The sequence below is a fragment of the Impatiens glandulifera genome, chromosome 1, assembly GCF_907164915.1.
Source record: "Impatiens glandulifera chromosome 1, dImpGla2.1, whole genome shotgun sequence".
NCBI classification, from domain to species: domain Eukaryota; kingdom Viridiplantae; phylum Streptophyta; class Magnoliopsida; order Ericales; family Balsaminaceae; genus Impatiens; species Impatiens glandulifera.
In genome coordinates, this window is record NC_061862.1 from 71,033,992 (window position 1) to 71,048,171 (window position 14,180).

At 33.5% G+C, this 14,180-nt stretch overlaps 1 protein-coding gene across 2 annotated transcripts; it reads right to left on the reverse strand.

The window, feature by feature from the left end:
* Positions 1-4,987: 4,987 nt before the first annotated feature.
* On the reverse strand, positions 4,988-13,888 carry LOC124918857 (ribonuclease E/G-like protein, chloroplastic). 2 transcript variants are annotated; one of them, XM_047458923.1, is made up of 14 exons: positions 13,750-13,888; positions 13,093-13,268; positions 12,705-12,957; positions 11,311-12,512; positions 10,914-11,231; positions 10,795-10,836; positions 10,351-10,475; positions 9,700-9,847; positions 9,026-9,098; positions 8,198-8,310; positions 7,740-7,859; positions 6,824-6,979; positions 5,524-5,779; positions 4,988-5,350 (listed from the first exon to the last, which is right to left on the reverse strand). In XM_047458923.1, exons 2-13 carry the CDS (start codon positions 13,135-13,137, stop codon positions 5,579-5,581), a joined length of 2,796 nt encoding a protein of 931 aa, XP_047314879.1. In that variant the 5' UTR covers positions 13,138-13,268; positions 13,750-13,888; the 3' UTR covers positions 4,988-5,350; positions 5,524-5,578. The 2 variants fall into 2 exon arrangements, with proteins under 2 accessions (XP_047314879.1, XP_047314878.1); XM_047458922.1 differs by having other exon boundaries at positions 11,311-12,518.
* Between the last annotated feature and the right edge of the window lie 292 nt (positions 13,889-14,180).

A 14,180-nucleotide genomic window follows, 5' to 3' on the forward strand; every position in this document is an offset into this window, starting at 1 on the left:
AGACACAGCTGCAACTTGTAAGGACATATTGCTTGCTAACTGAGGAATGGAAACAAGCAGTTCATTTAGATAATGCAGTAATTTGTTGTATTGAATATTGAAGTTTTATGTGTTGAATTAATTGAGTTTCAGAGAAGAAAAATTAATGCTTAATAAACCAAATGAAAATATCTGAATTTTAAGTACTTCATAGATAAGTTAATTTGATATAATTTAGAAATAATGTCAAAAAAATACTTAAAAAGACTATTTTACCCTAACAATAACGTAATTTGATTACTTTATAGGGGTTAAAATTGTCTTTTGTATGCTCTTACTATATTACCAAGTTAAGTATTCATAGTTTAAGGATTTAAGTCAGATTCTCTAGATTTATTGAGATAATCTAAATAATTAAGTAAATTTAGATAACAATTATCAAATAAACTTAATTGACCTCATAAAGTTGATGTAATGTGTTAAATTTCTTTTGGATGCATTTGCTGTGCGAGTTCTATAGTTTCCACACTTCATTGATTATTTAGCTAGCATTTTACCATAATGTTAGATTTTTGTCACAGGTCTAGTTATATGTCTTGTGTGTTATAGGTAGCAACCATTGTATATTGAGTGCGTAAAATTGATTTTCCATTTGTATTATCAAATTCCTTTCCTTGGTGAGATTGCGTTCCATCCTCTATATCTTTTTGTTTTATTATATTTCAAGTTGATTTTCTGGGTTATATTCCGCTTTACCTACCAAATTGAAGATATATTAACAATGCCATGTTTGGTGATACAATTTGGCAATAACCAAGAGAATTATGTCCCAAGATTAGACAAAATTTTATCAACTGAGCTTTATCAACATAAACAGGAACTGAATGTTTTCTTGTGCATACTTGCAGAACTTTGACCTGCACCTACTGCAATATTATACAGGTAATATCATCTCTTAAATTGCACCTTGATTACACAATATGCATGTTTCCATCTCGATCATGATCTGGAAAAATTACCTATGTTATATTTTCCAAAAATCACAATGATCCAAAAATTATATTCATATGAAATGAAGCAAAAATCACACTATAATCTGAATCCAAATATGCTCAATATATTCCGTTGTTTCACTGGTTACAGCCTCCACGAACAAAGCATTGCCATGACTGTGATAGATGTGTCCTTCAGTTTGACCATCACTGTGTTTGGCTTGGAACCTGCATAGGCCAGGGGAACCATTGCCGATTCTGGTAAGTTTGAATTTCTTTTAGCATATTGAATCAATGATTTCTTGCTTCTTTTGTAATATAACAAGTTATAAGGCTGCAATTCTATGTTGCACGGATACGGATACGGGTATCGTATACGATACGGATACGGCGATACGACAAATTTTGAAAATATAGGATACGATACGTTTAGAATACGCATATTATTAAAAATTATTAAAAAAAATACATATAAAATAATAATTAAAAAAATTAAAAAATATTAATAGTTAGTTAATAATTTGATGTGAATCTTAAGTTTATCTTGTTTATCTGAGAAACACATAAGATAGACAAAGTAAGATAAGGGAAGCTTGAGTAAAGAAGAGGAAATATTAGTTTATGGTTAGTTTTGTTTTAAACATTTCAGTCCTCCTAAAATTTTTACTTTTTAAAAATTACCCAAAACGTATCCAAAAACGTATCCAAGCCGTATCCAAACCGTATCGGATTGGTCAACTCCATAAAAAGTCAACGACACTTCTTTTGCCGTATCTAATACCCGTTTTGCCGTATCCGTATCCGTGTCGTATCTGTATCCGATACTCCGAAAAAAATAATTTTGGAGTGTCCGTGCTAAATCTCAATTTTCGAATATAAGCAAACGTATGGAGCATAAAACTTTTGATTCTTTCAACTTCAAAACTTTTTTTTTGAAATGTTCTATTCCTTTCTTTCCAAACTGTCCCCCAAATGATGAGGGGTATATGCTTCCAATCGTCATTGATGTTATTGCTTGCTCCCCACCTTATCCATTTTTCCCATAAGTCAGCGATGATAAGCGGCACGTCCCAATGAAAGTTGAAAATATTCTGCAGAAGAGCCTGCATGTCTCTCTGGCAAGGCCGTAGTGGATAAGAATGTGATTGATAGTTTCCTCGTTCTTTTACAGAGACAACACCTAGTGACCAAATGCATCTCCTTACTTTTAAGTTTGACAGTAGTTAAAACTCTCCGTGGATGGCTTCCAGACAAAAATAGAAATCCTAGTAGGATTTTGGTTTTCCACACTTCCTTCCAAGGGAACCAAATTGGTGATCCTTGGAGGGTCGCATGGTAAATGACACTAGTCTTAAAACTCGAGTAGCCATTTAGAATGAAACTATTGTTAGACTCCGGTTAAATTGTAACTTGCAAAAGAGTCTCCAGGAAGCTAACCAGTCTGTCCTCTTCAGCGAGCGAAAGGCGGCGGTAGTTGTTATTATTGCTATTATTATAAAAAATTGCTATTCTTTCAAATAGGTGAATTATAACAGTCAATCATAATTGTTCTTATGCTGTTTTATTTTTCTTTGTTTCACTACCAGGTGGTACATTCTTGAGGAAACAACATTGTGCATATGGACCGGCATTTTATACATCACTTATCTAAAGGAACACATATCAAAAGCCTGGTAATGGTGTTGCATATTGGACTGTTTTATTGTACATTTTTTCAGTTGATATCTTTGTTTTGTTATGTTTGCCCAAATTACAATATTCAAAATCTAATAATTTGATCGTATATAAAAAAATCTCTATATCAAATGAAGCAAGCATATATAATGTAATTTGGATCACAATGAGAAAAAAACAATTTCAATTTTGACTTTACTTTGACTAAGTAAAATACTAGTTTCCAAATAGGCTCATTTATTTGAGTAATTTGGAACTTGTCACTTTTCTTTTGGAGGAGAAAGAGCTTTGATTTAGCTCACATACCAGAGCTTGTCTGGGTGAGAGCAAAAGCTTAACAAAAAGAAAACAGTGTATATAGATCTTTGCAATTTTGTAACAATATCTTTGCTTGTTGCCAGATCCTTTCATGCTTCTGCATTTTGAGCTCATCTAAAAAACTTGTATCAAATGGGTTTTTTCTTTCAGGTGGATAGATGTCATAATGGTCTTGCTGATGGTTATTCTTGCTATGTTTCTCATCTTTTTGGGGTTGCTCCTCCTTTTTCACAGGTATGTTATTTAAATTATCTCTTGTACCATTCTTTGATACTTAAAACATTTGTCTTATGGGAGTGGAAGGAGGATACAAGATTTTATTAATTAGAGTGGCAAGGTGCATTTCAACCTCAGGATTTTTTTTGTAAATATCAAACATTCTTAGTTTATTTCAAATAACCTGTTTAAATACCTATTTTCATTCCACTAAAAGACTATTGTATCTGATCAGACATACAGTTCCAGTTAAGGATGTGCTTTTAACTTTTTAAGTGTGAGGGTACAAATTAGTATATTAACCCTAAAAAGTTTTCATGTTTTAGCTCAAGTTATTAGGATAGTTGTTATTTGTGAAGTATGTAGCATCATCTATAATTAAATTGAAATAAAGACTCATTTTTCTCTCCTATTTACACTATTGTCTCATTTATACTTTTTTATATTTCACTTTTTGTACTTGAGCCAAATACTGACCATAGCATAAGGTCTCAAATTCAATTCTCTTCAAAAGTAGGTAACAAAGTTTGTCTTCTGTTGTGGTCGGTTTTCGCTCTAATAACAGCAGTTAATAGATCATAGTTATAAAATGACGAGACAGTTGTGTTTGTGCACTTGCAGCTATATAGTTGTGACGAATCAAACTACATATGAACTTGTAAGACGGCGGAGGATCCCATATTTAAAGTAAGACTTTATTTTATTTATAGATTATTAGATTAGACCACCCTAGACAACACAAAATCCAGTTAAAGTGTGTATATTTTCTTGTTTTATAACAGGGAAATTCCTGAAAGAATTTATCCCTTCAGTAAAGGAGCATGCACAAATGTGTACAATTTCTGCTTCGCTAGAAATAACATCTATAGAGTGGAGGCTCTTCCATCATCGCAGGAAATCGAAGACAAGTCGAAACCTTATACATGTTTGCATATTTTGTCTTGTCGGTGTTGCTGAAGATATGATTAATTCTCTTGTTGTTGTTTTAGTAGTTGACTACGTAGATTAATTGATTTTGTTGTGTACTATTCACGGTTCAGGAACTATTTGTTTAAAAAAAAAGTACAATTTTGTTCTGTTAGTGTTCTTTTTCTTTTTGGGATGGCTAGCATGTATCAGAATATTGAAAGTGAATATGCTTAGTGTTTTATGTTAAGACATATGGTGTCATTAATGGGTGCTATTTTTATTTCTTGATGAAATTCTAACAAGACCTTGCTGTCGCCTTTTTCAGATGGATCTTATTTCAGACGTCACATCAGATCACTTATTGTGAAATCTCTGCTAAATTCTTGGAAGCTCGTATATAAAAGGTAGGAGTATTGATGTGATTGAACAAAAGGGTTGTTTAACTCTTAAAGGTCCAATCTTTCTATGATATTAAAAGTGTTTTTTAAGTAAAAATCGAGTCGGTAACTTTTAACCTTTTGGACACCGACTCTAGGCACTTCAACTATCCTACGAGGTTGGGTTCCCAATTTTAAAAAAATTCCTACTAAGATGACGGATCTTGCCATAGGTGCCTCTACATGAGCTTTGAGTAACCATAGACACTTTGACGACGAACGAGGCAAAAAAAACAATCCATAGAAAGATTTAGCGCCGTTCACTTGAGTCGACCAGAGGGGGAGGAACACCAAGACCATTACAAGCACGTCCAACAAATGATAGTCTAGAGGAATGGGCTCATTCGACTAATCAGTGATCCCGGGCTTACCTAACACAAACACTTCATACAAGGATTGATTTATTGGAAAGATCAGGCAGAAATAGGACATTCCATATGTAGCAGTGAGAATGAGAGAATATAATCATACAAATTTTGAAAGATACCACTTTAAAAAATTGGCAATTCCATGTTCCAATCTCAATAATAACAACAAAATCCCTACTCCTATTAACCAAAAATTCGATAAGACAAAAATAAAACACAACTTGGTTTTAACTCATTAAACTTATTAGACTCTTCCTCTTTTTAATTTTTTTTTATTTAACAATTACTGACAAGTATTTTATCTCGTCTCTGGGCCAGATTAAATGACTCAAAAACATCTGGCTGGTATTCTGAGCTTCGATTTCTTTTGTGAAACTGTCTTGTAAATCCACCACCACAAATTTCCATTATCTTGAGAATGAGTTAGAGCCTTCTTTCATGACCTCCTTAATGCTACCTGTAAAGAATGAATTCTTCATTTCCTAACTTATAAATATAATACAACAATGTTTAAAAACCACTCATCCCCATATGAGGAGGCATTGAATTGGTTAGGAATGGACCATTTGAATCAAATCAGGTTTTTCTTTCTATAATTAGTGTTGAAAATGAGATGATGGGGGTGTGTACCTGGTGGTGGCAAACAAGAGACTAATAGCATTATTAGCAATAATGGCGATGTATATCATCTTTTGGCAGTTCTCCATTTCTTGATAGGATAGATGGTCACTTTTTTTCCACTATCTGACCGACGATCACTACTGGCCTCCGTTTTTTTCGTTGTTGTTCCTAATATGGAAATGGCGACTTGATTCTGATTCTTGTAATCTTTCTCATCCACCAATGGTTTCAAATCAAATGCACCCCTAGTAAATCCTCTAGCAACCTGACAGATTTTCAAAACTCAGTCCAGTGACTGCAATCAAACTAACTGATACAAATGGCATAATAAACTAAACCATCCTTATTTGATGTGAACAAGTGTTAAAAACTTGGGGCTTGTTTGATGTAAACTATCAAACCACACACACTCAAATCATCAATCACTTCTTCCATTAAATCATAAACTAAAATACCATCACATTCAGAAACACTTTTTCTTGTCGAAGTATATCATCCAGATATTGATTTAGATGAGATATTGTCAAAGTATTTTCATAAATTTGTTGACAATTTCTCATCCAAACCCAGACCCAAATCTATCTCCAAAAACTGTTTCCAAAAACATAAAGTATATAATGGTATTTAACCCAAATAATCCACTTTTTCATCAAAAAAGTGTTTTTTCCTTTTCTTTCCAAAAGCTAATTTATTTCAAAAAAATAAAAAAGTCCTACATCAAACAAGTTCTTGGATATATTACAACTCATTCTTAACCATCGTCCACACTTTGTAAAGTTGGCCCATGAGAGGGGCGTTGAAAGCAACCACAAAATAGTACACAATATACATTGTAGCAAAATACCCTAGAGAATCAAGAGAGAAAGTCTAGTGTTCATTGAATTTTGAGTGAAAATGTCATGTACACAAGTAAGAGCGTAGGCTAGCAATTATTGAATAAAGTTATTGTAACCATTAGTATAAAGGCCTAGCTATTACAGTCAGTAGGTATGATATGAATTGATTAATTTGAGTGTATGTACCTCTCCCCTTTCTCCCTCGGTTTTCTCTTGTCTCTAGATCTCATCTTCTTATTGTGTAAATCAGTATATCAATTAGTTTCTTGTTACAGTAATTAGAATAATTGATATTCTTGTTACATAAAGCCCTCAAAAGTATCCACTAATATTGAAATTCGTCAATAAACTATTAAGTTTTTCTAAATTAGTTTTTAAACTATGAAACCATTTTTAAGCAATAACTTTTAACTGGACCATTATATTCAAGCATTAGCAGAACTTGGAAAAGAGAAGGGAACATTGGGTTTTACCTTCAGAAGAATCCAAACTTTGAGAGAACTGCTCAAGACAGCAAGACGAGTCTTTTTCCCTGAAGTTAAGTAATTAGACATGTATCGATCGACGTGTAGAACAAATCTAGGCCAAGTCTTTGGGTTTTCTGGATCTGCTCTTTTATCCATCATTGCCTATAACAGGATTCAGAATTAGTCATATTTATAATGAGAACAATCTAGTAAGTAATAAAAATTCACTATACCTCAAACCATGTTTCCAAAACCAAATAGATATAAATTGAGCCTATTTGCAAACTGCTATTTTGTCACAATCACGGTTTTATTAAAATATCGTACAGTGAAATTGAAGTTTTTTTTCTGTTTAGCATAAGATTGCTTTTTTGGTTACATTTGATATAAAATTATTTTTTACACAATCTAAATTATTTGATAGATGACTGATTTTTGAAAAACATAACAAATGGATATTTTTGTATCATGATAAAGATGAAATATCATAATATCATCATTTGCAGCTTGTGTCTACAAAATCTAGAAAGTAAAGCAAAGGAATGAAAGAATCTAAGGGACGAAAATAGAAGTGATGAAGGGGTTTGGAAAGAGATTCAAAATGGAATGTGGAACAAAGTAGCCAACACAACCCAAAATGAGCTACTACGCAAGGAATGGGTCGTTGATACTTAAAAAATGATGATTAGACAATTGATCCGACAAAGAAAAATTGGAGAAAAAGTGTTAGTTGATATAGTTGTGAAATGTAACTAGTAGAAATAAAATTCATTTTGACGTGTTTTTAATAAGAGAATTCATCCTTTCCTAAAAAAATCATGATATCAAATAGGCTCAAAATTTCTGTCATGTTAGATTAACATCTAAAATGTGTCAAATGAGAAAGAAGTTTCGGCAATAAAAAAGAGAGAAAAGTACTCACGAGATGACGACAGATCCCGTGCTCAATTTTGGAAAATGAGGTCTCCAAAGCTTCTACTCTTCCAGTTGCATGACAGCAGTTACACGGCTCACTAATCATAAATGTCACACTAGGTCGAACCTGTCAATTCCATCTACAAATCTTAGTACTAGAAGTAATGATTAATCAAATTTGCTGCAACTTCTTTTTTAGAACAGGGTTTTCTTTCCTTGGAAGCACCCCTCACTTCAATCAAGGTGTTCTTAGTCGGAACTGAATATGAGACCTCAGTCTCGTAGTTCAAGAATCTTACCACTTGAGCTACACTGGGGGTACTAATATTCATGCTTTAGTCAACAATTTAGAAATTAATTATAACAGTATATATCCAACCTCTAATCCAAATGCAGGAAGAAGCATTTTTCCTCTATAAAAAACCATTAAATATGTTGGTGGTTAATGAAGAACACGCAACTTACCCTCTTTCTTGTAATTTCCATAAGTCCATGTTTTGATAGTTCACTGACTTTCACCATTGATCGATCTCTCTCAACATCTCTTTTAACTTCTTCATAGACAAGTCTTTTATTTGCTGGAAATTAGAATGAATCAAAATTTGAATGATCCCCCTCTATAAGTAAACCCCTTTGGGTTTAAAATGACTAAAAGTATAGAATTGATCAAGAGTTCAAACTTACTATTATAAAAATTAAAAAATAAGTGGTAAAACTGGAGATAAACACTATTTATTTTTGTTTTTGTATTTGACAAAATTGTTAGAAAACTAAACCTAGGCCTTGTTTGATGAAGGGTTATTTGGATTTAATCCGAATAACTACTTATCCCACCACTAATCACTTCATCAATTAAATCATTCAAATCAACTAAAATACTAAAAATTTATTTTTTACAACAATTTAAAATATTAAATACAAAAAGATATTTTAGTTATTTAACCCAAATAATCCACTTTTTCATTAGACAAGGTTTTTTCAAAAAATATATGGATTTGTTTAATAATAAAACCTACATCAATCAAGCTCTTAGTCAAAAGACAAATTCAAAAAATTATCTTTGTTTTCTGTAGCCGGATCAGAAACAGATTAAAAAGGTGTTTCCAACTAGTTTGTCTTTGCAATGCAAGAAGAACGTTCATAACTATTTGAACTTGATATTTTACCAAACGGACAAGTGTTAAAAGCTTGTTCGATCAAATTCTAAACTATCATTCTTTAGCAGCATCATAACAACAAAAGGAAAAGCATTTATGCATATGAACACAGTTACAAATAGAGAAAGCTGACTACCATCATCCAACATGTCAATGAAGTCCACCACAATAATGCCGCCAACATCTCTCAACCTCAATTCTCTAGCAATCTGAAATGGTTTATGCCATTAATTATTGAAGGAACTCAACATCAGAATTAACAGCAAGCACATGTAGCAAAAAAACACATAATGTAGGTAAGAAACAGATACATGTATTCTTATCTGTGATTTAATCAAATATAACTATTACTATAAAACTAACTTTTTTCTATTTTAATAGTAACTATTGGACTTTCTATTTTTTCATGATAGTAATTATTAAGAGCTTATCCAAAGCAAATTTTATTTCTCATATGGATCCAACCATATGAAAGCAAAACATGGTTATGAGACCAAAATGTGATCATTGAATAAAAAGAGACATGGCAATGTTGCTACTATTACAAATAAATCATCTTTATCATGTAAGAAAATATATTCTCAATCCTAAAATTCTCTTTTTTTATAATAATAATAAAATTAATAATACCTTGAATCATAAAGTATATTTCTACTCGAGTATCTGGATAAAAAGAACTTATTTTGCTAGTGAAAGGGAGTGCGATTTGAACTTTGGCCTCACACCCACATATCAGAAAGCATAATACAAAGTCAATGTGCTAATAACACATCCATCTAAATAAATAAAAAAAGTTCAACTAGAACAGACCTGTTTGGCTGCAGCAAGGTTGACATTGAGAATAGCCTTTTCTTGTGAAGTCCCCTGACCAAGCATGCATTGCCCACCATTCACATCAATTGAAACCAAAGCTTCTGTTTGCTCAATTACCAAATAACCCCCATTGTCAAGAGGTACCCTTCAAGAAAAGAGATCAAATACGAAAAGTCAGAAAGTCATGAAATGCTATATGTACTTATGAAATCTGGTGTCGAACAAAAATATGTCTAAGATTAAAGACAGGTTTAGCAAATGCATAGGGTTCTAGAAATGCAGAACATCCAAGTGAACGGATATAATGTTATTTTCAAAAAATACCTTTTTTTAAGAATAGTATTAACTCTTTTTATTGTTTCACAAAAATGTCTTCTTCCTGGCAAGTATTTAGACATATTGCCTGATATCAATATCATGGCAATATTTTCCAGTTTGCATTAACAGCTTGGCCCTTATATGCCTGCAGTAACTGTTTTCCCAGGCCACGTGTTCAATATACCAACATCATGAATAGTTTCAATCCAATGAATTCCAAAGTTTACCAAGGAAATGTTCACCAATTTATAATTGGATATGGAAATAACTTTTTCCTTCATGTGAAAACCATAATAGCTGACAACAATAGCAATAGTGGATGTTGCTCACCTTTTACTGATTGTGTTATTTATCTCTTCCTCAATGTTGTATTCATCAAAAAGAGGAACTCTTTTGGTGTATAGCTCAACTCGATCACAAAGTTTAGGTGCGATTTCCTGGAGGTAATTGGTAATCTGAGTGAATGGAAAAGCACAATTTAGTTGCATGCCAAGGCCAGCAATATACGTGACATTCAAGTAATTCACTATCAGACTCAACTCAGTTAGCAAAAGGAGAGATTAAGTACAAAACGTGCATTTTTTAATTTCAATGTCTATGCTACAGTAAACCATCTTGTAACAATGGCATGAAACAAATTTGTGTAAGAGAGTGAGTATCAATGTTAGCCAGTAAGGGCTTTAAAACCAACCATTGAGGTTGCACTTCAGTAAGAGAAACGAAATGACAGAAAAGCTGGAAAATAGGAAGAAAATGAGAACATAATAACTATACCTCATAATATATTCTTGGAGAGTCAACAACCATACTTGCAACCTGTAGCACCACAGGAAATTCACGATAAGTGGCTCTGAAGCAGCATTAATATCAATTGACATAACAAATCCATTAACCTTCTCATTGAAATAGTCCTGAACGACAGATAAAGTTTGGCCCATCGCACTATGCAACAAAATGGGAACTGCCCCTTCTATGCCTTCATCTGCAGCAAGTACAGCAGATTTAGCATGCTCCATAATATCCTTCCAAGATGAAAGCAAGCCTTCTAAGTCCTTCTGCAACTCTTCTATGGAATGACCAGCAGCTACAGTCCTTACGGTTAGGCCAAAACCCTGAGGCTGCAACGTTTTCGCAATTAATCTAAGGCGGGTACGCTCAACGCCCGATATCTTTTTCGAAACCCCAATTGTGTTGCAACGTGTAATCAAGACCTAGGTAAGCAAATGGCATAATTGATATCAAATGATGAAATACATGAACACAACAATCAAATGAAACAAAAAGACATACCCAAAATCTGCTCCTTAGCTTTGGATAAGCAGTCAACATAGGGCCTTTTGAACCCAGTCCTTCTTTGACAACTTGCACCACTATTTTTGTGCCTTTCTTGACCCTGCTCCAATTGTTTTTCCCTTTAGATGCATCTTTCTTTACACCTAAGTTATTGGAGGTTTCGTCTTCTTCTTTTGCAAGGTGAATATTTGTATCTGCTTGGTATGGGAAGACATCAAAATGAGAATCCACCTCATAATTGCCTGACAAGCTTCCATTAACATTTTCACCTACAACTTCTTGAATATCAAAGTCATCTTCAGTTTCCTGTTCCGTGTAATGATTATGCATGTATTGTTGCATCAATTCGTTATCAGTTTCATGTTCTTCAATCTCAACAGCAACATCAGCTTCATCCATGTTGTTCTCATTTTCACGGGCTTCTTCTTGCAGTCCTAGCGTGTTAAGAGAATGTCCATTTACGTCTTCTTCTATATGATGGTGGTAAGATGGAAATATGAAAGGTTTCTTATAATGCTTTATATCCATAAGTGAAGGTCTAGTACTTCCAATATTTACAAAAGCACCACCCATATGTGGAACAAGTTTTGTTATCACACCAAGATACACACTATCACACTGCACAATGTTCTTAATGGGTTCGAGTAAAAGCTCAACCAACTTCCCATCTTCCAGGACAGCTATCCTTTGCATAGTACACACAGACGAGTTAATCAATATAATGGTAGAAAGAGAATCATCAGTATCAGTACTATTCTTTTCTTCAGAGAACAATTCGTCTGCAGTTTCAAGATGTTCATCCTTGATTACAGTATGTGCTGCCTCAACAGATTCATCATCAGAAGACACTGCGTCAACAGAAGTCATGCAGAGAGATGACTCAAATAGCCAAGGCTCTTCAACTGGGTAGTTTCTTCCAAGAACAGCACCATTCAGATTCGATTCTAGATTAACAGCATCTATCACATCCTTGGAATAAGTAGAGTTCAGATGCTCAATCACTGAATCGCCAAAATCATTTGTCTCTTTGCTACTTTGGGATTGTACAACCTCCTCATTATCTTGACTGATGTTAGAAGTACTAGAATTTGCTACATGATTATGTAGAACAGATGGTTGAACCAGCCATGGCTCCTCCACCCACGGATATATTTCAGGATATACTCTACCGATAGCAAAACTATTGCCAAAATAAGTATCTGCATCTTCAGAACAAAATTCAGCATTGAGCGATATATTATGTAAATGTTGATGTTGTGACAAAGAAGCAACTTCAAAGCAATGTAAAACTTGTCAACATCTGTCAGAACACTGGAAGTATCTGAGTTTTCAGCAAAAAAAAAGGAAAAACTAATAGACAGACACATGAAATATGGTCATAGAGAAAATACTTTTGGCTGCAGATAAGATGAAAGGCCGTAGTGAAATCATTGAATCCCTTTTCCATGGCCCAATTATGATATCTGAATACCGCTTCATATTGACCCCCATGCTTGAATGTTTTACCCAAACTTTCCTCAACTGTTTTCCAGGCCGAGCTGACAAAGTTGCATAAGAAGGTCGAACTCTCCTTGTAATATCATATGCAGCCCACAAATCTACCTTCACAAAGCAGCTATTTCTGAAACTTCTCAAAGAAGCTATCTGAAGCGTAAAAGATATAAAGTTGTCACTTTACACTGTTGACATCAAGAAACTTAAGAAGCTACTTCAAAGTTTTTGAAAAAAAAAAAACTGGTTATATTTAACACTTAACAACTTCAGCATAGAAAATATTACCTCCAAGTCAACTCCACACAAAGTGGAGTGTTTATAAGAAGACATGAGATCACTCAGCCAACAATCCAGAAGATCTCAGAAAGAAAATTTGTCCAAAGAAGCCAATTTCTGGTGAAGGGCATTTGATTTGAATCTTGAAACATAAGTAAGTAGCTGATGAGAGATTTCAGAACATGCTGATGAGAGAAGCAAATAATTCATCGTCAGCATTTACAGGAGAAAATGAATAATCCGAAACATCTTAAATCCGCATACTGAAAATCAAAGTATCAGAAGCATGTACACTACAGCACAGCAATCAAGTACAAATTTTTCATGAAGTTTAACATTTACACAAGACAACCCGTGGACTGCAGAGTCTAACATGAAACTAACGAGAGTGTTTCTACTTATTCAAGTGTTTACTCTAGTACAATTCGCATATTAAACAGAAAATAAGCAAAGCAAAACTTCAAACACATGGCGTTCATTGAATTTCAAGGCGGAAAACTGCAGAAAACTCAGGTTTTAGTACAGACGCATTTAAATAAAGAGGAACTTCACTAAAAACTTGTCACAGCGCCAATTGACGAGCAGCGCACAGATGGGTTAGTAAAAGCATTGCATTTTAGAATGACCCATTTCCTGGTTTGACAGTAGCAGAGGCAGAAGAAGTACCTGTATCAAAGAAACAAAGCTTTCTTCTTCTCTCTGTCTTCGTCTCCAAGCTGGGTTATGAGGGAACTTCACAGAGCTTTCTTTCTTGTGGAAAAGATAAGGCAAACACGATTCATATGGGGTTTACGGCAAAGTCATGTTTAAAGCGCAAGCAACTATACAATACAAAATCTCCGGCCTTGTCCGGTTTTGGGTTATTTGGATAATAGGTCATTTTTTAAATTATTTTGTTCATTTAAAAATTATTAAAATAAAATAAACATTAATATATATATATATATAATAAATAATAAATAATAAGACACAAATTAAATGAGATTAAATATAAATAATTGATAAAAAAAAATGATTATAAAAAATATGTTGTAATATTAAATAAAAGCGCAACTTATCGATTTGACAATTATATGAGTTTTCTTTCCTTCGGTATG